Raw genomic sequence first — 27,640 nt, 5'->3', positions numbered from 1 at the left:
ATAACTTATTCCTCTGTAAATTTCATATAAGTTTGGTCTAATTAGTTTCTCGTTTTCCCTCATTCACTTAACCTCATATTGGCAAGTATGCCACTTTTATTAAAATAGCAGTTATGTATACTTATATATTTAGCATATGTTCTACTGCTATCTTCTCGCACATCAAATACCAAAAAAAAACCAATATGCACGAAGTTGAATAAAAATTCAAAGAATGATTCACCAAAAAGGAAGGAAAAAATAAGCAAAGGCAAAGTTGTGTGAATGAAAAGCTGTTCCGTTTTGCGTGTAATGCATACACACACTTTTTCACATGTGGCTATATATGAAGTAAACCGCACAGTTGCCTACCAGTCCTCTACAGCATCCGCAACAGCAGCAAGAAATAGCATGCTTTTAGGGTTATGCTTTAAATGCGCCAGTTAACGGATGTGCACATATGGAACAACTAAAACAATTCAACTAAAGCAAACAGTTCTAAATAAAGAATTTAGTTTCAACTAGAAGTAAGGTTGCTAAATAAGTTAAAAAATGAGGTTTAAATAGCAGATAGTGAATTATATAAGACTTCGGGTTATAGGTCAATTGATTTTTCTTCAGCGAAATATGAACTTGCTAAAATTTTGAACTCTTATTTTTCAACTCTCTCTTTCCTAAGTTTTTTTATTAATTTATAGTGCTTTTACTAATAAACTTTTTGTATGCCTATAATCTGTAAGAAACTTGTACTTTCATAGACTAAATTTATATAAATAAACTGAGTAAAATAGATTAGAATAGAATATAGAAATCAGAAAATTTTAGCTAATAAGCATTATTATCACTTGGTGCTACGGCTTTTGATGAATTTTGGTGCGTAGGTGAACAGAAATAACAATTGACGCACACCAGTCGTATATTTCTAGCCTTTTAAGATGTCTAGAAGACTTTTTCCCAACGTTCAATACCCACTTTGATACCGAACTTATGAACCTAATATTTCTGTCATCATTATTTGAGTAAAAATCTTGAAATTCCCACTCTTATTTGCTTAACATTGGTGTCTTTTAGGAACCCCTTAATGTTTCAAATTTAATTTTTTTTTTACTTTACTACTTTCTCGTCCCCCGCTTTATTTGATATTTTATATTGAAAGGACTCTGGTGTTAAGCTTTGAGCTAAAGATATTGGTGACTAATACGGCATTAGAGATTTTTCCCACATATTGCGAAAGGATGTTAGTGGAATATTGGTTGATGATTCTGTTTAAATATGTAAACAGTTTTTTTATTTTTGGTTAAGAGATATGTATTTGTAATTTAAAATTCTTAAATCTACCAAAGTACTCCTGTTAATTATGACGATTACTTCCCTATACGAGTACCTCGACTATATTAACCTGTCCGCTTCATATGACATGTGATTGGAAGGACACTGCCTTCCATTGCGTATATGGACGTACGTCCAGTAATTAGTCGAATCCGCCATATGTGCTAAGGCAAAATGCTCCTCAGTAGTTTTGATCTCATAGAGCAAGACCCAGATGATCATATGAGCTATATATATACATTTATATTATATATATATATATTAGTAAAGCGTCTAATACTTTTGAGGATCGATACTTAGTTGATTTGCCCGAAGTCAAAGCACAATTTGGGCATATTTGCGCTTTCATTTTTTTCGACCAAAATTTTGGTCTTTTCCAGCATTTTATGAATTGATAACAACTCTTAAACCATTTACCGATTTCCTATATTAGTTTAATCAAATGATGAAATAAATTTACCAATGGTGTTTTTTATAGGTGCGATTGTACTTGTAAATGCTAATTGTATCTTACAATGTTTGATAAAAAAGAGGTTGTCTGTAAAGTCGGTTTACTGACGATAGTTTAACGTGACAACGTCATAAGAAAATACTAATGTAATGGTTGCAATTTTCAAAAGAAAATTTTAATTTTATTTGTCTGATAGATATTTTGTATGGATATAGAGGAGGAGGTAAATGGAATTGCAATGGAATAGGTCAAGTAACATTTACACAAACGTGAAAAATGACGAAACATTTATCAAATTCATGAAAGATATCTTCAATTTCGATTGTGAATCAGACGTTAATAAGTCAACAACACTAAGAGGCACCATCATCGATTTGCCTTTTTCAAGACACTTTACACTCGAAACACTCCCTTTCATTTCCTACTTTTCCTATCATCGTCCTATTCTCAACAAAGAAATGGTTCATTACCATGCACACAGCAAGAAGGCATAAGCAAATACAAGTATGTGAATTTATATACAAATGCGCATATACATACATATATATGCTCACTCAAGTAGGACAGAGCCAGATGTCGAACGTTGCCGAACGCGGGGGCCGATTGTGCTCTTTGTCGTTCGTTCCGTGCTCTCGCTTGCAGTTCAAGCACATTAGCTTACATTTGCTTGCGTACGGAATACATAGATTCGTATATTTGATATGTCCATATGACTTGTATGCATCTTTACATATAGATTTGTTCTTTTTGAAAATTGCGCGAAATTGTATATGTATATGCATGTTTATATACATATATTAGTATACAACATATCTTATAAGGTATATGGTAAATATTACCATACATTTTTTCCTTCATATATAATAATAATAATAACATTAAAACAACAGGTATTATTAACAAACTTGGTTTTATTTTAAATTCTTCAAGTGTATCAAATTAATAATAATCAATAAGAAGGCATATGCAAATACAAATACGTGAATTTATATATGTACATATGCGCATATACATACATATATACGCTCACTTAAGTAGGAGAGAGCAAGATGTCGAACGTTGCCGTTCGTTTGCTTTGTCTGCTTTGTCGTTCGTTCCGCGCTTTCGCGTGCAGTTCATTCAATGCAATGAGCAAGGTAACGACATATGAGCAAGGTAACACTAATGAGCAAGGTAACGACACATTTTTTCGTGCGTGCAGCCTGTTAAATCGAATTATAAGACGTTATCACGTCAAAAATATTCCTTCGTATAGCTTTTGGTTTGATTTTTTATCATATTACCTTAAAACCATATGTTTGTATGTATAAAACTGCAACAGTACAATCCAAGTCACATAAATATGTAAAAGTACTGTAAATATACATTTACACACATGTACCTATACACTGGTCATCTGCAGTATTAAAAGCTATCAATTATTGAGTGGGGAATAAGTAGTTGGTCTCTCATTACTTTATGCTCTCTTTCAATTAAAGATCAACGCACGCAACAGTTGCTTATGAATAAGAAAATTAAATTAATACAAAAAAAAAATAGAGGCACAAGCATCAACAAAAGGCAAGAAGGTGGAAAATTCGAGTGACTACACTCTTTTGCGCGCGCTCACTTATCGACTGCGACAAACATAAACAGCAGAGAGTTAGCTTAAAGACATTTTATTCAATTGGCTTATTGCTTGCCACTCAGTCAGCCATCCGCCGTACACCCACCAACTAACCGCTCTGACCCAAAAGCCGGCAAACCGATAGGGGGAGAATACAGCGAGAAAAGGTAAAGAATAACGAAAAAAGCAAATATATTGAAATTGAATTGTATTGAAATGAAATGAAATGTGCACGCCGAGTAGTTAGTTTGACTGGAGCGCTTGGGCGAGTAAGTGTATATTTGTGTTGTACGCAAGTGACGAGATATTGCGCGGATTGTGGTTAATGAAGCAAGCAGAATTTATTGAGAGTTAGAGCGGGGTAGAAGAAAAAAAAGCAATGTGAAATTAAAGCAAACGAAATCTGAACAAAATAAAAAAGAAATCAATTAAGTTTAATTAAATAAAACGTTACAAAAGTTTTGCCGTTATTGCTCCTAAGCGAATGTGAACGTGTTTAAATTCTTGCTATGCTAGTTAGGCAGAAGACATACATACATACAAGATACATACAAATGAAAATGATAAACTACAAAAGCAAAAATACATTATAAATTAAATAAAAGAAATCATAAATTTTAACTAAAAATAGCAACTGACGTGTAAGCACATAAGCCCAAAATAAAAATATTATATTAGGAAAACACATGAAAGATCTTATAAAATATACATGAAACAACCAATCCAAATATGCTTCAAAGCATAATTCTAAAAATAGCGTCCCCTAAGCGTAAACCTACCGACTACCAGCTACCGAAAGTGAAAATTCAGAAATCTTGTGTCTATACCACCAAAAATTTCCATATAAATATAATCTCTACCTATGCACACCTAAGTGTACGTGTGTGACTGCGATCATGTGTTGTGTGTACGTGTGTGTGTGCATTAGAATTCGATCATGTCAAATTGTGCTCCCTGCCGCTAGTTAGTCACTGTTAAGCAAGCCGCCTCCCGCCTTCATTCAGCCTGTGAACTTTTCACTTGCAGCCATTCCATCATCACTTGAGCAGCTAAAATCTAACTTTACTACTTGCATTGAGTCAAGCAAGCAAATGAGTCACAGTGCGCTAATGAAATAACCAAAAATTCAAAACAAACAAAAAAAAACGAAATAAATTGAATACTAAAAATGTGCCCATTACACCTTTTTATCGCCCGCATATAACTATACAATAGCTTGCTTTATAGAACTCAGCATGTGTTTTGCGTTCACAGTAGCACTACTACTCTCACGTTCTCGCACTCGCGCTCGCGCTCGCTCTTGCTTATCTCTTTTAGGTTTTTTAATCTTTTTGCGCACTCTTTCTCTCACTTTTTCCCCATTTTTTCATGCAATTTCTTTAGTTGAGATGTTTTATTTTTCGTCTGCTGCTTTTGTTTGCGCCAATCGTGGACTGTGAGCAGTAGTGAGCAAAGAGGGGCGGAAGGTGCTCTAAATATATAATATATAAGTATGTATGTGCCAATTACTTTTAAAATTACAGTATGCAGATCACGTTAAGGTTTTTGGGGCCGCGACGTAGGAAGATCATCGACCAACGTAAAGTGATTGGATGTTAAGTGGTTGGAGTGTTTTTAAAGCTCCTGTAAGGCTTACAGAAAGTTTCAGTTATGTGAAAGTTATAAGTTGACTTTTAATAACAATGCAAGATTGTAGAGGAGAAGAAATCTACATACTGTTACATGCAGATGTGGGCAACTGAACAGAGCCAAAACTTGTGCATTTTACATACATAAATACAAATAATAAGTAATTTTACTTTACTTTGAATCCCAACAAATATACTGATGGGCACTTGAGGCTAGCGCATTGGTCCTACATATCTACAGATGTGAAAATGTGTATGAAAGAATTCTAATAAATTTGCCTTCATGTGCACTTAAAGGGAACTTGCTTTTTTAGAAGCCGAAGTTAAAGGCCAAAAAGTTCTAAAAAAATTATATTATATTCGTATCGAACACTGAAATATATCCTATGGTTGTTGTGTTAGACTAAATAAATAAATAAAATAAATAGATGTACATTTGCTGATGAAAAAACTACAAAATTTTATATATATATATACAATTTGCGCGTACATCCTTTTTAGGTGTTTGCCCAAGCTCCTCCTCCTATTTGTGGTGTGCGTCTTGATGTTGTTCCACAAATGGGGGGACCTACAGTTTGAAGCCGACTCCCAACGGCAGATATTTTTATGAAGAGCTTTTTCATGGCAGAAATACATTCGGAGGTTTGCCATTGCCTGTCGAGAGGCGACCGCTATTTTAAAAATGTTTTTCTTAATTTTGGTGTTTCACCGAGATTCGAACCAACGCTCTATCTGTGAATTCTGAATGGTAATCACGCACCAGCTCATTCGGCTGCGGCGACCGCACAACAAAATTACAGTTACATAAAAAACAATAAATACAATATTAACAAGTTCAAGGAATGACAACTGCATGCAGAAACTTGCCAAGAAGAAGAAACCATCAATAGCGGCTTGAACCACTAGTATTGGAAATTCGCATATGAATAGCAATAAAAATGAGAAACAATACAGCAATAAATTAATAAAAATATCCAATTATTACGTCAGCAAGCCAGCTGATTCTGTCGAACTCACTGAGAGCAGGTTAGCGGCTCGCGGATTTCGCCATCTTCTGTATACTCTCCATCGGGGAATATTTATAAGGTCATCCCATATGTCCCATGAGAGCTTCAGTTCAGTCACGGCGCTGTGTGCTAGGTGATCTCCGAGGGCAATATTAACATAAGATAGTCTTAAAAATCTGTATGCTGGTTTGCAATAAACTTCGTTCAGCTCTTTGTTGTAGGATACAAATGGATGCCTCCGTTTCAGTTTATTAGTGACCCACTTACATAGCAGGGTGGCGATTCATTGCGAAAAATAGAATTGGGGGTGTAATTATAACGGGTGGTTGAAAAGGTGGCATTCACACTTTTGTGAGTGAGTTTCTACAGTAGTACGTCCGCCATTGTGGGTCTCCTATTCCTGTTGACTACCTTGATGTTAAGGACTTTATTAGAAACCCGTCTATCCCTTTATAAGTAGCGGCCTTGACTGTCCTCTTATCAACATTTCGCATTCCCGACTAGTGACTTGGTGACTGAATCCTTGTCTGTAGTTTATTGCAGTACAGAGCGGAGCGTAAGTAGGGTAGAAGAAGCGTAGGCATAGTTTTGTTTAAAAGTATTCACAAGATTATTGTTAAAATTTAGATGACATCCGCTTCCGCATTGAACTTTTGATTGATATATTTCGCTCACTTGGCGAAGAGTGCGACTTTGGAGAATTGAGCTGCGAACTTTGTGAGAATTCTATTAATACCCTTTTATAACATTTAGCGACTTTAACATTTCTAAAATCAAAATAGACACAGTAAGCGAATTCGCTGCATTATGACGACATTTATAAACATAAATTAACAGCAGGTTGAAAACAAAAAATTATTTCACATTGCGTATATTATTAAAACCCGGGTTTGTACATTTGCATAAAAAACTTATTATGTCGTGCTAGCCTATTTATCAAAAATATCTCATGCTTACATACACATACATATTTCCTCTGCCGCTGGGAAACAAAGCCAACGGTATATCTCAATGTTTACTATCACTTTTATCTTATACTTTTTTCTCACAAAGTACACAGATAAGGTACAGTAGGACTTTAATGTAACATAATTATTACATTTACTTAAAACAAGTAACTAAATAAATACACATACTCACACACGAATACACGCATACACAGGCGTGTAACATAGACATACTCAGACATTATTTTAACATAGACTGAATATGAGTTTATTTTCAACGCTAAAATAACGCGGCTTTTCCAAGAAGCTTAGTCATCTGTCAGTTTCGCAAAGTGCCCAAGTGTTTTCAGCATTACCATTCGCAATTACTAAACGAAAAATAAAGGAAACATTAAAAACTTGTATGCATAAAAAATAGGCAACAACACAAAATTAAGCAGCCAACAAAACAGGCCATAAAATAAAAACAAATATTGTCTAAACAGAATGTAAACAAATGACAGCGCCGCCCCTATACGTTTATCAATGCCAGCGGGGATGAGTGTTTTCAAATAACAGTGAGGCGAAAAGAGGGGTGATAAATGCATGTAAAAGTCATTTACTGTGGAGTTCAAAGGTCAGTTTGGTGATGATAAAACTTCTTTGAAAGATTGGAAGTACAGTTTAGTTCAGTGATCCGTCACCGGTTGGAAAAAGTGGTAGATGAGATAAGCAACGTCGCGATAGGATGATGGATTATTTATTACATTTTTAGGTTTTATTTGTAATTTTTTAATTGTTTTTTAGTTTAGTTTCTTAAAATTAAGTTTTTATTATATTAACTTAATTATTAGATTTTGGAATTTTTATTCGCAAATTTTCAACTTTAAAATATTAAATTGTATTTGTATTAATTTATTTGGCAATTTCAAAATTTTTTGAGTTTTAGACCTAAATCTTTAATAAGTTAATTACTAAATTTTAAGTATTTAATCCTAATCTTAATTTTTGAATAAAACAAGTGAAAGTTTAGTCAAAGAATGTACTCTAATTTCATCAATGTCAAATCAAAAATGTCATCTAAAAGAGTATAAAATCAAGGAATAAATAAAGGTTAAACAAAAAAATTCTTAAATTCAAATTTATTTTCATTTAGTTATTAAATGTGTGAATGAAGTGTAATATTTAGCTTTACTTGTTCAAATGAAACAAAAATTAAGTTTCATTGAATTTTTTTAGACCAATTTTAATTTTGAAGGCCATTTTCAGGCTTACAATTTTTATATTGTATTATATTATTTTTAATTGTTTAATTATTAAATTTTATTCGCAGTTTTTATATTTTAAAAGCTTTAATTTAACTTTTTTAATTTAATTATTTTTTGAATTTAATTTTTACCAATCTTATTATTAGGTTTTGAAATTTTAAGCGTAATTTTGGAATAAAAATATCAATATGTAAATATAAAATTTGTGGACTTCACATTTTTTTAAATTTCCTTTTAATTAATTATTTGATATTTCATTTTTAAATATTTAATATAACTTTTAATGGAGTTTTCGGACTTAATATGTTCACATTTTAATTTAATTAACATTTTTTAAATTTAATAACTATTAAATTATTAATCGTAGTTTTTAATTTAAACGCTTAAATTTTAATTTTTTTCATTTATATTCGATTTTTAACTCGTACTCGTAATTTTTGGGCTTTGAATGTTTAATTTTAAATTTTTAATAATTTAACTATTAAATCTTAGGTAGTTAGGGTGGCTGTTGTAATGACCCGCTTAGACTTTTCGTATATCGATTGTGATACCACTGGGTCTTATCCCACACTATAAGTTCGTTTTTAAACCATTCTATAGCTTGGATAAACGAGCAATGCTTAGTTAGTTTTAGCTGCTCTATATCCGCTACATATGTCACGAATACTCTACCAAGAGTGCGAAGTTTTAACTTTCAGAATACATTTTCCGACTATAAACTCCAAACTTTCCTTTAATAGTTACTCATTGTTCAACACATAATTTTCACTCTTTTTATTATGATTGTATAGCCCCTGTTTTGCTTAACTGCCCACTGTTCGCATTAGAATGTCAGCACTGCGCCTTCATACGCAAAATTTGTATGCCATAAATTAGCGTTTTGTGTTTTTGCGATTATTTGCTTTTAATACAAACACACCTCCAAATATGGCTTCCCCATTCAATATTTTGATTTGTGGGTCTCGATATCTACTTAAACGGCAAACGCACGTACATATTTACATATATGTAAATATCATATTTATTCAAAGAAAAAAAATGCCCAATCAGTTGCCGCAAAAATGTCAATCATTAGTGATAGACATTGCGGTGTGACCGCAAAAATTACAAGCTTGCATAAATACAAAATTATAAAGTTGTAGATGGAATTAAAAAGAATTCAATATTATTAGTATATGTTATAAAAGGAAGTGGAGAAGGGCAACACACCACCGTGTGAGTAGAAAATCAATCGCCACGTAACAGTTTCCTAATAAATTTTCACTTTTGTTGGCAGCATTTTTTTCCATTTATTAGTTTACTTTTTCACCAATATTTCTAATACTTCTTTCTTTTGCCACATATTGCTTGGGTTTGGCGCCTAGATTGTTGTTGCGCTTCGACACATATCAGCTGGTAGTCTAAACAAAAGCTGCGCCTATTTTTACTTTCGCTTTCGATTTCATGCAGTGCAAGAAGATAAACAAGCACACAAATACATACACACATTTGTGATATATATGTACAATATTTTAGCACATTTGTACATCATCTGTGTGTGCATGTGTTCGCGAGCCTCCTAAATTCTATAAGTTGCTTTATTTTTAACGTCGCTCTAATCACTTAATAGAATCAAATACATTTTGTTGAAGCGAGGGTGGTGGCGCCTTATTACGTTGCGTTAAAGTCATTTCGATTTGTGGATTTTCGTCTCAAAATGACGTCACGTGACACGTATGGTTCTATAAAATCACAGCGAGGGTGTCAGCACAGCGACAATGTTGTCGGAAAGAAAATTGAAAACAAAGGCTGACTGCATAGATTGTGAGGGACCGTCAAAGGGCGGGTGTTACATAGGTGGGAGTATTGTTGTAAAGGTAGTTGTGTGTGCTGTTTTGGATCGTGAATCCGTCTGATTCTGATGATTCAGTTGAATCATCGACGCATTCAGTGAAAGCAATCACGCTATGGCTGAACGGCAAATGAACTGAAGTGAGTAGTTGTGGTGAGGTGCACGAAGAAAATAGGCAAATAGGTATTGGGAACGGACTTTAACGAAGGAATAAAATTAAAAATAAAGGAAAATAAAATAATAAAAGAGATGAAAAAAAATAAGTAATAAAAAATAAATTAAATAAAATAAGAGATGAAATAAAAAATAAAATAAAGAATAAAATGAAATTAAGTAAAGGAAAATAAAGTTAAATTAAATAAAAGAAAATGCTTTTTAAAAAATTAAGTATTAAAAAAAAATTAAGTATAATAAACTGAAAAAAAAAGAAAATTTAAATAAATGAAATCATAAACATAGTAAATAAAATAAAAGATCAGAAAGTAAAAAAATAAGTATAAAATAAAATTAAAAAAAAAATTAAATTAAATTAAATACAATTACAAAAAAAAATTGTTGCGAACAACAAAAAACCGAATAAAAAACTATATAATTAAACAATATATGCATATTAAAGTGGTTCATTGAATTTTTTATTTGAGAATTGTTTCCCCTCTACGCACACACACACTTACGTTCGTTGAACGATTTGTTTTTTCATCTCAGCAAAAGTTCGGACTGCATGACATAATATTCGTAAATATTTCGTGAAGCAAAGAAACCCAAAAGTAATAATTAAATTCTTGGGCAACAATTTTTGAATAACATTATTGATCCGGCCGCTGTGCGGAGGCAGACAGGTAGCAGTGCATGTAAAAACAAGCAGATGACGGAGTGAAGCCACAGAGCAATTTTATTAAGACAGAAATTCATTGAAAGAAAAGAAGCGAAAACAATCGAGAAGCAAACAAGTGTAAAAATGAAATAAATTTAAAAATTTACATTTGAGTTACAGCTGCATTAAAAATTTAATGAAACTGGCATTCGGACATAAAAACGTCAATATAAATTCAAAAAATGGAAAAGCAAAAAATTCAAATTTAAAATATGACAAATAAAGGCATTTAAAAATACATATGAAAAAATTGTATGAAATTTGTAAAAAGCATTTCACAAACTAACTAGAATTTTAATAATAAATATCTTCTTAGTTAATGCATATACAGGATTTCACGCTAAAATATGATTTCCAGCTAAAAACGAAAACTTGTAGCTTTAGTGAATCATAAACGCTCACTGAGAACGAAAAAATTACTAGTTCATGCCAATGAAAAATAACCAAAAAGAAAAAAAGCTTTAATTTAGGAACACAAATTAAATATTTATATTATATAATGTAACTTTTTTATTACATAATATTTAAATTTAAATATTAAATGTTCATTTAATTTGTATTTCTAATATTCTATAGATTATAAATTATAAATGAAATGTGCCGAAAAATAATTCAAATTTTTTTTATTAAATAAACCTCCGAAATTTATGTTTAGTTTAAATCACATACTTGAAACGATAAAATATAATTTTAATGGAACAGAAATGGCTAGAAAAGCAGAAAAATATTTTTCTGCTGAACTTGTAAAACAGCAGCGATAACAGCAAAAAGCATTTTTGCAACAAAAGTAAAAAAAGAACTCAAAAAACAAAAATGCATGAACAATTCAAAAATTTTAATGGTTGGGCGAAAAACGCGTACCTAATTTATCCAACAAAATTTTCTGCAGAAGTGAAAACAGGAGCAATCAAAAAAATCGAAAACATCAAATACAAAAATGGAACTATGATACAAATTAAGGGATTCTGTAGATTGCCAAACTATTTTTTTCTGTTTTCCAATTTTTTAATTTTTTTATTATTTATTTAGCAAGAAAGATATTGAAAAAATACAATATAACAAACAAATACAAAAAAAGAACTATAATACAAATCAACTTATTTTTTCTGTTTTCCAATTTTTTTCTTTTATTTACTTAGCGCAAAATATATTCATAACACAAAGCAATAAAAACAAAAATAATATTATATTAAAGTGCAAAGATTTAAGAGTGACAAAAATAAGCGGAAATTCGGAAATATATTTTCAATCATCGTTGCTGAATAAAACAAATAAGTCCCAGAGTTTCATTGTTGGGTTGTGAAACTAAATTGAAAGAAAATGCCCGTTTTTCATACAAAAACCATCGAGAGCATTTTAGATCCTGTTGCTCAACAGGTAAGTCGGAAAAAGAAATTTATTTAAAAATAATTTAATTATTTACTTTATTGATTATTTCATTAAACTACTTTGAGTTCAAGTTTGGTTATACGAGAACGATTATATTATTTATGCTTTTTACCTCAATTGGGTTTCTACTTTCTAGGAACAGCCAGTTTACTACCTGTAGGACGATCAAACCCTGTAGTAAAAATTGGGTGAAAAGCTCAGAAATGCGTGCATATGGTTGATTGGCTCACACCAAGTCAACTTTTCAAGTTGGAGTTCACTGTTGCGCAAAGAGTCTTTTATTTCATGGGAACGGAGATGCTTGTCAGGCGAATTGAAAAGTTCGTTTGAACAAATCTTTTAAAACTGAGAAAAGAAACACATTCAAGCGAAGTTTTTGTATAGTATCGGGTGTTTTTCTAAGAGCTTGAGAACTTAAAAGGGTAATACAAAACAGAAATATTGTTGGAATGTTTTTTTTACTATAATCTGGTATAGAGATGGTAATTAAAGAAAAATAAATAAAAGGAAAAAATTAAAAAAAAATAAAGAAATGAAATAAAGTATTATCAGATATTAAATGGAATTAAGTAATATAAAAAAATATAATATATATAAATATATAAGTGGCGCGTCTTGTTGGAACCAAATGACGTCGATATTTAGCTGATTAATTTTTCGAAACAAAAATGCAGTCATCATGGCTCGATAGCGCTCACGATTCACCGGCAGCTCTTTCCTCATTTCGAAAGAAATAAGGACCGATAATGCCACCAGTGCTCTATGAACTTCGCGAACAGATTTTTTTTTTTATAAATAAATTTCCACAATTTGAAAGCGTTGTTCTGGCGTTTAACGATTCATGATGGCTGTCAAGCCTTACTGAACGGAAATGTCAACACGTTTTGCCATTCTCAGCTGCCAAACCATAGTTATCGATGTCTATAGTTCCCATACAGCTAAAAACTACCCTTTACTTCATCCACCCATTCGGGCACATTCATAGCCAATTACATACGGCGACGCATACATTCTTTGCGCCCATCTTCTTTACAAGCTTTCGAGAGAAGCAAAATGTATTTATTATTATTTATTTAAATTTATTTTATTTCACTCTTCTTTATTTATTTATCTAAAATTTATTTTATTTCACTCTGAATGAATTTGAATTTGAAGAGGTCGAGCCAAGGAGCACCAGGAGATTTGGTGGCTCCTAAAACACTCAGGCTAAAAAGCCCATTGTATTTAAAGCTCTGGAAAGGGGGTAGATAGTTAAGGAGGGAGGGAGAAAAGTATCAGAGAAAGAGATAGGAAAGAATAGAGACAGAGATAGAGATAGTTAGTCCTGTGAGAATTTTCCAGATTCTTTGGCGAATCTGTAAATATCCTCCAGTTTTAGAGAACGAATATTACTCATTCCCATGACATCGGAACCCAATACCCGTAGTCGCGCTCTAGCAAAGGCAGGACACTCACAGAGAAAGTGCTCAGTGCTATCCGCCTCCTCCAAGCAGGACAGGCATACCGGGTCCTCGATGATTCCAATGGTGGTCATATGCTGACCCCATGGGTTGTGTCCTGTAATGATGCCGACCATCAACCGAATGTCTTTCCTTCTAAGTTTTAGTAGAAAGTTTGACAGTTTTCTGTTCGGACTTGTCACAAAACACTTTGCAGTTCTGCAGCGTTCTAGACCGGACCATCGCTCTTTATGTAGATTGCCTACATAGTCGTTGATCCAGTTCTTGATTCCTGCGGGACTGATTCCGATTATTGGCTCTGGCCCTTGTGGGGGCACCGCTGATCCACGGTTGGCCAATTCGTCGGCAATTTCGTTTCCTTGAACACCGGAGTGTCCCGGAACCCATATAAGTACAAGCCTGTTTTGTCTTGCGACAGAATTAAGCTTCTTCTTACATTCTTGAACAATCTTCGAGGTTTGCTTCGCGTTCTCCAGGGCCTTCAATGCAGCCTGACTGTCACTGAAGACTCCAATCTGTTTCCCGCTCCATCTCCTCTCGATTATCCATTCGGCTACTTTTAGGATGGCAAAAACTTCTGTTTGAAAAACAGTTGCCATTCCCCCCATAGCATAGTGATACTTATTACTATCGTTTAAGTACCATCCGGCTCCAGACCCTATTTCAGTCTTGGACCCATCGGTAAAGAAAATATCCGTCAAACCTCCCTGCATGCATTCTGGATTGCTCCATTGCTCACGCAATGGAAATCTGACATCAAATTTCCTTCCGAACGAAACTGTGGGTATCAGGTCATCTTTAGGTGCCAAAAACAGTGGATACTGCTCCGACAGCAACTTAAAGATTTCTCTGTGTCCCGAAGTTCCATCTTCGTGCCAGAAACCATATTTATGGAGTCTACACATTGCTTTTATTACTTCCTGTTGTATCTTAAGATCCAGGGGGAGCAAATTAAGCATAGCATTTAGGGCATCACCAGAGGTTGTACTCATGGCACCCGTGATGCATAAACATACACTTCTTTGCAGCCTGTATAGTTCCCGGATTGTGGACTTAACCATGCTCCGTCGCCACCAGACCACAGAAGCGTAAGTGATGATTGGTCTGATAAGTGCCGTGTATATCCATAGGACCACAGCAGGTTTCAGACCCCAAGTTTTGCCAAAGGCTCTACGGCATTGCTGAAAAATCTTCAATGCACGATTCACCTTCAGTGAAACGTGTGTCTCCCAGGTCAGCTTCTTATCCAAGATTACTCCTAGATATTTAACTTCGTTGGAAAGACCAAGTGTCACACCTTTCAGTGTTGGAAGACTGAGTCCATCCAATTTCCGTTTTCTCGTAAACAAGACTATGGTTGTTTTGTTCGGATTAACGGAAAGACCTTGTCTCATGCACCAATCATCGATTTTGTCAAGGATACTCTGCACTTTCGTGCAAAGCCTCCTTAAGGATTTATCCGATGTTAGCGCACAGACGTCGTCCGCATATGCTTGGACGTGAAAGCCGAGTTCCTGCATCTCCGCTAATAGGGAGTCTACGACGAAGCACCACAGCAGCGGAGAAAGAACACCCCCTTGGGGACATCCTTGCTTGGCCCTGACTGTGATTTGCTCGTCGTCGCTCCCATTTATTTCACTCTTCTTTATTTATTTATCACTTGTTTATTTGCAATTATTTTTATTTTAATTAATATCCCCTAATATCCTTTTTTCCTTTTTATTCATTTCAATTTATTTACTCCTCTTTAAGAATTAATTTATTGTGTTTAAATTTATTTTATTTTGTTGTAAATGTTTTGCAATATTTCCTTTTTAATGTCATCGAAAACACTGTATCGCAATTGCCAAACAAATAATAGCCACACTATGGCATACATTTTTATTTATCTTACTCACACATATTAGATTACCTAGTCGGTCACATGGAAATTATTTTCCAGCTGGCAATTGAGTTGGATTAATTGAATGAAATTTTCAACAATAAGCGCGTAATTTATGTTGTTGGTTGTTTATACCCAAACGCACTTATTTTCAACGGTATTATAACTTTGTGCGCATAACGGCAGATAGATGGAGATTCATAATAAAAAATGTGATTGTTATGAATCCTCCGATAGAGCGATTAATTTTGTGCCACCCTGCGTATATGTACATATATATTAAAATATTTAGACTAACGAGAGAGAAATCGATTCAGTAAAGCCTGTATATGCATGTATCTATGCAATTGAAAATTAGTAAAATCAGGCATTAAATGTGTCCACCTTTTATATAACAGTTATTTTCAAAATACAGGAAAAGCGCTATTTCAGTAATTTAAAATAAATTAAATAATAAAAAATTGGCGCGTACACTTCTGTTAGGTGTTCCACAAACGGAAAGACCTACAGCTTTAAGTCGATTCCGAACGGCAAATGGTTTTTATGAGAAGCTTTTTTATGGCAGAAATACACTTGGAGGTTTGTCATTACCTGCGGAGGGGCTGCCGCTATTAGTAAAAACCTTTTATATTATTTGATGTTCATGTACAGAGACTTGAACCTATTATCCAGACTAGGCTCACTCGGATCCCTCCGACCACTATTTGTTCGCCAAATTAAAGAAATGGCTGTCGGGAAAAGATTTAACTTTTTTTACTGATACCAAAAAACAAAGGTTGAACGTTTCTTTCTGATTACCATCTGAAATTGGAATAAAAAAATAAAAATAAAACTGAAATGCCTTAAAATACTTACTCCTGTTGTGCTCATCATTGTCTTCCAAAAATTTAATGCTGCAATGACTGCTTTCAGTCGTTTTTGTTCTTTTCTTTAAAATATTCATTATTTTTCATTCACAATAGATATTAACTGTCATTTTTCGGGAATGTTGCCATCGAAAATTTCCCAAATCCGCTTAAATTGTGAGAATTAAGTCTAGTTGTCAATCCGCATTAGTTGCACTTAATTCCTGCGATAATTCAGAATTAGGTCGTTAATGCCGATTAACGTCACCGGCTGTCTGGGCTATTAGATTCTTTTTTACTTTGTTTATTTTTTTTGCAAAGCAAACTTGCTTTTAGCAATCCAACTGCCGCTTTAATTGGGATGTATTAAAAAAAGTTATAAAAAATATTTTTTACACTTCCAATGAATCTCAGTGTTGAATATTTCGTTGAAAGCTAATTGAAACAATTAAAAAAATTTAGCTGGCTTGCTAACTCGGTACCTGAACACTTCTTGTACATACATACATATACGAGTATATGTATATAATTCTTTCGAACGAGACCCACTTGTTTGCGGCACTTGTGTGGCGGCAGTAACCACTCTGGCGTTTTGTTTACATTTTTCGGCAAACGGCATTCGCGAGAGAGTATCACCAGAAGAGCTTGTAGCGATTGCCAAATATAATACAATACGAGTATAATAATTCTTTATACATGTTGAACATTTCGATATCTGCACATACTTTCAGACATGTCTGTTGTGCTATTTTTATATGCTTGCGCAAAGCGATTTTTAACCAATAAATGAGTAGTAAAAGAAGAATATCTAGAAAATGCTTAGAAATTTTAGCCATTTGCGGATGGTCAATGCCCAAGCGAATGTGAAACTTAGACCAGATGTGCCAGTTGATACAGCAGCCAACGGTAGCGTAATACGCAATTTGGGGTAATTACTTTTCCCCTACTTCTTGCTTTGTACTTTGCCGTTCTTGTCAATGCTGATTATTATTTTTGGCTGCGCAGAGCTTTTCAAAGCAAAAAATATTCAGAACCCATCAACATGTCAAAAAAAGTGACTTTTGCGGTTTGACAGTAAACATCTGTTTCATAAAAATCTAAATCCATTACATTTTTACTTATTTATATTATTCTTACTCTACTGTTTGGCTTTTCAAATGTCAACAGCTGGCGCCTACGCAATGAGTTCCAAACCATTGATCGCTAAACTGTACAATACAAAAGTTATATGCAAGAAAGTAAGTGTAAATTTGCGTTAGAAACATAAAAATAGCATAAAAGGCAACTCATACTCCCCATAAATGTCTACCAAAACAAAAACCTGTCGCATTCATTCACTTCGCTTCATTTAATTTTTATCGTTTTCACGCCGCATACGATGCCCGCCCACCTGAGCGGTGGCCGTTTATAGTAAGTTCAGGTGGGAAAATATGCGCGTAGGTCAAATAACTGTGACCGCCAAAAAAGGTCGATCGTTTGGTCGGCAGATCGATAGATCGGTGCCGAGAGCATTCAAACCTGATCTGTCTGTATGATGGTGGCGTCCATATAACGCGATAATCGCGATTTCCGCGATTTTTACCAATTATAGCTATTCGTTTTTTAATTAACCGGTTTTTAGCCGTTACTATTGTGAGTTCTTTAACACTTTAGAATCTGTTTGTTGCCTTTTAAGGTTGCTTAAATGTAGCGCGTTGGGTAAATGAAAACAAAAACATAAAATAAAAATTTGAAAAGACAAAAATCCAAAAATCCTGAAACTTCATGAATCGATTAGCTTGCCATATATATGTATATAGCTGCGGGCATAATTTGATCAATTATTTAAGTATTTCTAAAGAAATTTTTTGTGTAGATGGTTTTTTCCTTTGAAAACCATTCTAATTTTATTGCTGCAAGCATTTCATAAAAAGTAAATGCCTGAAGGTGGAATCTAAATGGATTTACCCGCAGTAGATTGCAAGCATGTTTTTAATAGATGGCTATTCAATGGCAACAACAACAGAATAAAATAGAATAAAATAAAATAAAATAAAATAAAATAAAATAAAGTAAAATAAAAATAGCATAAATTAAATTAAAAAATATAATAAAATAAAAAATCTAATATAATTGGATAATGTTAAAAAAAAATAAAATTAGATACAATAAGTTAAAATAAAATATAATATAGTAGAAAGCATGAATACAAATTTTAAAAATGTAAAATAAAATAATTGCATTACGAAAATCGACGCTCTGTGAAAAGTGTTCATTGCGCGCTCAGGCCAACTTATGTTGTTTGGCGATGAGGCCCTCGTTTGGTTTAATGGCTGCAACAATAAGCAAAATTCCCATATTTAGGCTGAGGAGCAACCCAAACCCATTTAAGAACAGACATTTGATGACATTTGACGACTTTTTGATGCCAGAAGTGAGGCCCGTGATCTCCACAACATTTGGTTCCAACAATACGGCTCTACTTTCCATACAGCCCCTGAAACAATGAATTTACTGCGTCGTCGTTTCAGTAAGAAATTTATTTTTCGTCTCGAACCAACGGATTAGCCACCAACAGCGTGTGATATCACCTTAGGACATTTATTTGTGGGAGTATGTAGAGTCTATAAATTCTTAGTGGACAAACCAGCTTCGATTCAGGCATTGGAAGCCAACATTACTAAAGTTATTTACGAGATACCGACCGAAATCCTCCAACGAGTCATTCAAAATTGGTGTTTACGGTTGACCGAATTATGACGCAATTGCTGTCAATATTTGAAAGGGACTATCTTTAAAAATAAATGGCATGAATAGTTCTACACAAAAATAAAAAATATTGCCCAATCACTGACTCGAATATTGCCGATTATAGAAAACAAGAGAGTTATTGCAACGCATCAATTTGGCTTTCGAAAAAATCACTCTACAATCGACTAAGTTCACAGGGTTGTTAGAACCATAGAGTAGGCGATAGAGGAAAATAAAGTTTGCGCCGCGATGTTCCTTGACGTCTCGCAGGCGTTTGACAAAGTTTGGCATACGGGCTTAGTCCACAAATTAAAATTGATTTTGCCCAGGAATTATAGCAAAATCCTTTCTTCCTACCTTTATGGCAGATACTTTCGTGTCAGACTTGACAACGCCTAATACAAAAAGCAAGCACGGGGGTACCTCAAGGAAGCATCCTAGGCCTATATACCTTTTGTATACGCATGACTTACCGGTTCACGAGCAACACGTTACCGCAACATTTGCAGATGACACGGCTATCCTAGCAGTTGGAGAATTAATCGAGACTACAACGACGAAATTTCAATCAGCGGTGAATTCTATTGAAGCATGGGCAAAAAAATTGCGTATCAAACTAAATAATTCCAAATCAGTGCACATTGTATTCGGCCTGAAAAAAACAATTTACAGGCCAGTCTACATAAACAGCATAAATATACCGTAGGTCAACCAGGCAAAATATCTTGGAATAACCTTTGATGCTAAAATGCGTTGGAAGGCGCATGTCAAGAAAAAGCGTGAAGAGCTGGAATTAAAAACAAAAAATCTTCTTTATCTTATTGGCAGACACTCTATTCTGTCAAAGAACAACAAACGACTGCTATATAATCAAATTCTTAAACCGGTCTGGACGTATGGCATTCAGCTATGGGGATCCTCAATCGAATCTTGCATGACTATTATCCAACGATTCCAATACTACATATGTGAAAAATCTCGACCCCCGATTCTTCTAAATTGATCACACTTTACTTTCGACGTCGGTTTGCCTATTTTTGCGCGGCATTGTACTTTTTAGTACAAATTTTTTATTCATTTTCAATCATGAAAGTATTTGTACACTCCTGCATTTTCCACCCTTGAATCAACACAATTTCGCTACACACCCTTGTGGCAAGTACGTGTTTTTAATAAATCAATTTGAAACACATGCTCAACAATCAGTTAAGTACTCTGCATATCAACCTTGTAAGTAACTTGCATACATATTAATATTTTCAATTTTTAATTGAAAAGTTTACATAAAATCTCACGAAGTACCTCAACCTATTCCGCAAATATTTATATGCATGCGAATGAATGTATTAAATATATATGTATGTATAAACAAAAAAAATATATAGGTATATTTATTTATATATATATACATACATACAGTGAGTCACAGTCAAAGTAAGCCACACTACAGATTGGCAAACATTTTTATGTGCTTTTATTGTTTGAATATTAAGCTTTAAAAACCCATGACGTACATGAAGGACTTCCTTTGTTTATTACAAAAAATGAACAAAAACTAAAATAATCCACAAATTTATCTCACAGTGAAAGTGAGCCACCTTAACTCAAATAAACTTAAATAACAAATTAATACTTAATCCGCCACCATTGGCGGAAATAACGGCTTGTAGACGTCTGGGCATTGATTCTAATAAATTGCAGGTATATGTGGAAGGAATTGTACGCCACTCGTCTTGTAAGGCATCTAAAAGGTTTTGTTTCGACGAAATGCTATGTTTCCGTAGGTTTTGGTCAAGACGGAGCCGTAAGTTTTCAATAATATTTATATCTGGAGACTGCGATGGTACTTCCAATACGTGGCGGCAATTATATAATAGATATTCCCGCACAACAAACTATTTGTGTTTGGGATCATTGTCCTGGTAAAAATAAAAGTCGCCTTCGATTCCTAGTTTTTCGATACTTGGCTTAAAATTTTGCTTTAAAATGTCTATATAAACGTATTTATCCATTATGTGTGGAATATGTTGAAGATTTCCAGTTCCACCACCTGCCATGCAGCCCCAAAACAATGACGAAGCCTCCGCCATGCTTAATACTGGGAGTGAGGTTTTTCTGCTGAAACTCAGAGTTTTTTTGACGCTATACCATCCTCTTGCCGTCAGAGCCAAATAAGTTAAATTTACTTTCGTCTGTAAATAAAACCTAAAAAATAAATGCTTTCTTAGAACTCTTCGTACAGTTTCGGGATTAACGTGGATATTTAATTGCTCCTCAACCGCCTTCGTCAATTTCGGAGCACTAAGGGGAGGATTTTTCTTGATTTCCCGGACATTAAACGCCTCGTCCCTATCTGCAAAACGCTTTTTTCCCCCTTCTTCTGCTTATTTGCTACGGTTCCTCCTCTAGTAAAGTAGTTTTACATATTCCGCATTATTACTTTGGGATTTTCCTTTTTGGTAAAGATCAATTATTAGCTGCCTTATTTCAACAATTGTTTGTCGACCCATCTTTATTACCCGCTTGATAATAAGCAACTAAAGCACTGAGAATAAGATGCAAGCAAAAATGAATATCCAAAATTAGATATCCCGCTATTTTAACAGAAACAATATTAGGTGGCTCACTTTGAGTGTCACGTAAATTTGGTCAATCGTTTAAGTTGTTCGTTATTACTCTTACTTCGGCAGCAAGCAAACAGAAAAAATACATTAGATTACGCAAGCGCACTCACTTTATAAAGTTGAGAAAAAAGGATGTGTGGAAGTAATTACAAAAGTTATTTAAACATATCGCACCCTAAATTCAAAATGATCACAACTCAAAATGTACTTCTGCTCAAATATGAACGAGACGTTATCAATAAAACGGTCCGCGGATGACATATGGCAAAAATAAATTTTTTGTTTTTTGGTAGGACTGTTATAAGCTTACATGGCAAATTTCAGCGTGATATGTCACATAGTTTGTTTTCTGTGCTACTGTAAACAAGTCAAGCTCGAGTGTGGAAAATTTTGAGTTGTGGCCCCTTTTGTATTTAGGGTGCGATATATCTTCTAGGAACTGGTGGCTCACTTTGACTGTGACTCACTGTATATATATGCATGTGTGTATATACGCACACGGACTTCAATAAATTTTAATAAAACAGAAATTATGTCAATGGCAAAAATAATATAATATTTGCAAGCTCAAAGCATAGTTAATTTGATTTAAAAACCATAAATTAAATTTTAAAATTAAATTAATATTATATATACATACATTTATCAAATGACACGAAATAATGGACATGAAGTAAAAAACAAATACAATAAGTAGATATGTATGTATGTAAGTAAACACTGCCTCGTCAAACTTTGTAATTCTTGCTGGCCTTTTTATTTATTTTACTATTTTTACTATTTTTACAATTTAATGAGTTTCATAAATTACTTGGTTTCTGTATTTTTTTCGTCAATCAGTTGTTTTTATTAATTTTCACAATTTTACTATTCAGCTTTTCTTTGGGCCTTTCGAACCATTGACTAGTCCGAGTATGAGCGATTTTTTTGTTCATAAATTGGACGGATACTTTTCATGAACACCCACTACGTTTCGCGTCAGTTGTCAGCCCATATAACTACATACATATTCTTGTATAATACATAAATGTAGAATATATATACTTTTGTTTTTGTTCCTAGGTATATATTCATGTATCGCATTGTAAAACATATAAATTTACTTAAAAAAACAACTGTTTTATTTGCCAGAGTGATCTGTCATAGATGAGATTTACTCATTCGGCAATGCGCCAGATTTTTCATATATTTTATACTTTTCTTACGTAAGTATAACAACCTGTAGGCTGTTGATTGTTCGTGCTGATTTGTGTCAGTGCAGAACGGAAAATTATTACCAAGGCTGTTATTACTAGAGCAGCAGATTTGTTTTTGTTTTCTTGCGATTTGGTGGTTTCAATGTCAAAGTGATATTGTTGTAGCTTTATTTGTTTGTTCACCTTCTTATTGAATGTATTAAATGTAATAGGCTGGACAGACGGTGGCGTTAACCGGGATCAACGACTTAATTCGGAACTATCTCAGGAATTAAAGGAATTATCTCGGACGATAAGAAGGGACGTGTTAGTTGAGTAGGTTTAAATGGGTATATATGTACTGGTATAGAGGTGGTCATGTGGGGAACCTTCAAATGCCTCCACTGAAAAATTGAAAAATTTATAATTTTTGCGCAAATTTCGTGAAGTGAAAAGCAAGTAGTCAAAATTAAAAGTAAAGGTATACAAATTAATAATTCAAAAGCACCAAATGTTAATTAATATGAACTCCAAGTTGCGTAAGAGGAGGAAAGAAGAACTGTTTTTAAATAAATTATTTTTTTATATATATTATATTTAAATTTCCTAGCTTATGTTTTTAATGACTACTTTTCGCACTGCTTGATTTGTATTTTCTTTTTTTTACTCTCTTCTCCACCACTCAGGTCTCCCGTCTCGTCATCCTCCACGAAGAAGCCGAAGATGGCAATGCTATGCCCGATCTCAGCCGTCCGGTACAAGTTGTATCGGCAGCTGTGGCCAATCTCGTTAAGGTGGGTCGCGAGACCATTAACAGTTCGGACGATAAGATCCTGAAGCAGGAGATGCCCGCATCGTTGCAGCGCGTCGAGACTGCCTCGCAGTTGCTGGAGGAGGCTTCCGATATGTTACGAGCCGATCCCTATTCGGGACCTGCGCGTAAAAAACTGATTGAAGGAAGTCGCGGTATACTGCAAGGCACCTCCTCGCTGCTGCTCTGCTTCGACGAGTCTGAGGTACGCAAGATTATACAGGAGTGTAAAAGGGTGCTCGATTATTTGGCTATTGCCGAAGTGATAAATACCATGGAAGATTTGGTGCAATTCCTCAAGGACCTCTCACCATGCCTAAGCAAGGTGTCACGTGAAGTGGGCGCACGTGAAAAGGAGCTGACACATCAGGTGCATAGCGAGATTTTGGTGCGCTGCTTGGAGCAAGTCAAAATATTGGCTCCTATACTCATTTGCAGCATGAAAGTTTACATACACATTGTCGAGCAACAGGGAAAGGGTGCGGAAGAGGCAGCCGAGAATCGCAATTACTTGGCATCGCGCATGAGCGATGAAATACAGGAGATTATACGCGTTCTACAGTTGACAACCTATGACGAGGATACCAGCGAATTGGATAATCTGACGGTGCTGAAGAAACTCAGCAATGCCATCAATAATAAGTCTGAGCTGGCCAACGATTGGCTATCGAATCCGTACGCACTGAAGGGGGGCGTTGGCGAAAAGGCACTGCGCCAGATAATCGACAATGCGAATGAAATCTCAGAGCGGTGTTTGCCGCAAGACGCGTATCCCATCAGACGCATGGTTGACGAGATCGCCGCTATGACGAACAGTTTGTGCGAACTGCGTCAGGATGGCAAAGGCACCTCACCACAGGCCGAGTCATTGGCGCGCGCAATACGCGGGAAGCTCGGCGATTTGCAATCGCTGGTACGCAACGCGGTCGTAGGTGTTGACAAGGCGGGTTTGCAACAAACCGCGCACACAATACAGGGCCGCCTGGAGCAGGCCGTTAAATGGCTGCAGCATCCAGAGATCAACGATGGTGGCTTGGGTGAACGTGCTATCAATTTAATCGTTGAGGAGGGACGCAAAGTCGCCGAAGGTTGCCCGGGTCATCAAAAGGCGGAAATCATGCAACTCTGTGATGAGGTGGAGCGCCTCAAGCGCCAGGCGGCGGGCAATACACCTGCCGCTAAGGAGGCTGCAAAGCAGTTGACACACAAACTGCACGAGCTGAAGGCTGCCGTACAGAATGCATTGGTCAATCGCATCGTGCAGGACTTCATGGACGTCAGCACGCCACTGAAGCAGTTCACTGAGGCGGTTATGCTGCCCGAGGGTACACCGGGCCGTGAACAAAACTTCAACCAGAAATCGAACAATTTACAAGCTTTCAGCGATCGCGCCTCAAAGACGTCGCGCATGGTGGCCGCGGGGGGCGCTTGCGGGAACAAAAAGATTGCCGAAATTCTACTCTCCTCGGCGTCGCAAGTGGACTCTATGACGCCACAACTCGTCAACGCCGGCCGCATACGCATGAACTATCCCGCCAGCAAGGCAGCTGACGAGCATTTACAAAACTTGAAACAACAATACGCCGACACTGTACTGCGCATGCGTACACTCTGCGATCAAGCCACCGATCCGAGCGAGTTTATCAAAACCTCCGAAGAACACATGCAAATGTATGCGAAGTTGTGTGAGGATGCAATTATAGCTAAGCAGCCGCAGAAAATGGTGGACAATACATCGAATATAGCGCGCTTGATCAATCGCGTGCTGCTTGTGGCTAAGCAGGAAGCGGACAACTCGGAAGATCCAGTATTTACGCAAAAGCTGAATGCGGCTGCAAACAGACTAGAGAGCTCGCTGCCCGCGATGGTGGGCGATGCGAAGCGCGTGGCGACAAACATCAATGATCCAGCCGCAGCGCAGGCGTGGAAGTCATCATTCCAGCGGGTAAGTGAGGGAGCGCACAAACGGGGGTTGATTTCAATAGTTATGTGTGTGTAATGGTAATTCTTATTAACTGCTTTGCAGCTACTGGGTGATGTGCGCGAAGTGCGCTCTGCTATTGCGCCATCGCCACCACCACTGCCCACCTCACTACCACCACCGATACCGGAACTCAGCGCACTACATATCTCCAATCAAAATGGTGCGTATAGACGTCTAACCAAAGTTTACAACATTAATCATTTTTATTTAAAAATGTTTGTTCCCCACAGCCGAGCGCGCCCCACCACGTCCTCCATTGCCACGCGAAGGGCTAGTGCCCGCGCGCCCACCACCGCCAGAGACCGATGACGAGGACGAGGGCGTATTCCGCACAATGCCACATGCCAACCAACCAATTTTGGTGAGTACTGCGCATTGCCACTGAACAAGCAATTAATGACACAGAACCTAACCTCTTCCGCTATTTTTATCCTGTCACGTAGATTGCCGCGCGCGGCCTTCATCAAGAAGTACGCCAATGGTCGTCGAAGGACAATGAAATCATTGCTGCCGCCAAACGTATGGCCATACTTATGGCACGTCTCAGCGAGCTGGTACTATCTGATTCGCGGGGCAGCAAACGTGAATTGATTGCCACCGCCAAAAAGATCGCCGAAGCGTCCGAGGACGTGACACGTCTGGCGAAAGAACTCGCACGTCAGTGCACAGATCGACGCATACGTACCAATTTGCTGCAGGTGTGCGAGCGTATACCTACCATTGGTACGCAGCTGAAGATTTTGTCGACAGTCAAGGCGACTATGTTGGGTGCGCAAGGCTCGGATGAGGATCGCGAGGCGACAGAGATGTTGGTGGGCAACGCACAGAATCTGATGCAGAGTGTAAGTGAAGCCAAAAGCGTGCCCTCATTTCCCTTACTCCATATATTATATATAACTTTGATTGATGATTTTTTTTCGCAGGTCAAAGAAACAGTGCGCGCGGCGGAGGGCGCCAGCATCAAAATCCGTTCGGATCAAACCAGCAATCGTCTGCAATGGGTGCGTCGTCAGCCGTGGTACCAATACTAGGCGGTCAGTGGCCGCCCAGTGGATGTCTATGCCTTTAAGTGCCCAAACATTTATTAACATTGATAAAATGCCACCACTTTTGAGATGTACTAGTATAAAAAAATTTAATTTTAAAAATATAACCTAATTTTTTAATTTACAAAATTACAACGATTTACCAAAATTGCTACTTGTTTTCTACGCTTTTAGTGTGCTAACCGATTTACTGGAAATTATTGAGTCTTCAAGTATATAATCAAGCAAATTTTTTTACTAAATTAAATTTAAAAACAGAAAATAAATAAAAAAGGAATAAAAATGTTAAATAATGGTTTTTGTATAAAAAAACGTAAATAATGTTTTAGTCGATTATTTATTAAAGGGCATAAGTACAATAGTTGAATATAAATGAATATGAAAATCTAAAAACTACTTTTCAAGGTTATTAATTCGTTTACGGTCTACCGTTTATCAACTGGTAATGAAACACTTTTTCGCAGCGTATGTATGTATATATAAGGTTTCAATAAGTGCGGAGTGCCTCAAGGTATGCAATGATTATCTTACAAGATGTTTATGTTTTATACGAACTGTTTGATTCGACCGCAAAAATCAATTTTCAATTGCTAACACCGGAAAAATTCATTTATTTGCTTTGACTTTCAAATATTTAGCCGCATACTTCAATTTATTTGTTAATTTCTGATTGTATTTTGCTGTGTCAATTTTCACAGTTCGATGCATGCATCGCATACATTTCAAATGCATCGAACACACACAATTATATACTATAGATGTGTACACGCAAAAATATGCACCGCGTCAAAACAC

At 35.7% G+C, this 27,640-nt stretch overlaps 1 protein-coding gene across 5 annotated transcripts; it reads left to right on the top strand.

Moving 5' to 3' along the window:
- Positions 1–3,432: 3,432 nt before the first annotated feature.
- LOC128859122 (vinculin) lies at positions 3,433–26,974 on the top strand. Of its 5 annotated transcripts, none has more exons than XM_054095867.1 (7): positions 3,433–3,532; positions 12,039–12,276; positions 23,691–25,760; positions 25,842–25,959; positions 26,030–26,160; positions 26,243–26,641; positions 26,723–26,974. In XM_054095867.1, the coding sequence occupies exons 2-7, from the start codon at positions 12,220–12,222 to the stop codon at positions 26,828–26,830; spliced, it is 2,883 nt and encodes a 960-aa protein (XP_053951842.1). In that variant the 5' UTR covers positions 3,433–3,532; positions 12,039–12,219; the 3' UTR covers positions 26,831–26,974. The 5 variants fall into 5 exon arrangements, with proteins under 5 accessions (XP_053951842.1, XP_053951841.1, XP_053951840.1 ...); XM_054095866.1 differs by lacking the exon at positions 3,433–3,532 and adding an exon at positions 3,582–3,634; XM_054095865.1 differs by lacking the exon at positions 3,433–3,532 and adding an exon at positions 3,642–4,006.
- Positions 26,975–27,640: the final 666 nt, after the last annotated feature.

This window comes from Anastrepha ludens, chromosome 3 (genome assembly GCF_028408465.1).
Source record: "Anastrepha ludens isolate Willacy chromosome 3, idAnaLude1.1, whole genome shotgun sequence".
Taxonomy (NCBI): Eukaryota; Metazoa; Arthropoda; class Insecta; order Diptera; family Tephritidae; genus Anastrepha; species Anastrepha ludens.
Note: the sequence above shows the minus strand (reverse complement) of the source record. Positions and strands in the feature narration are given on the sequence as shown.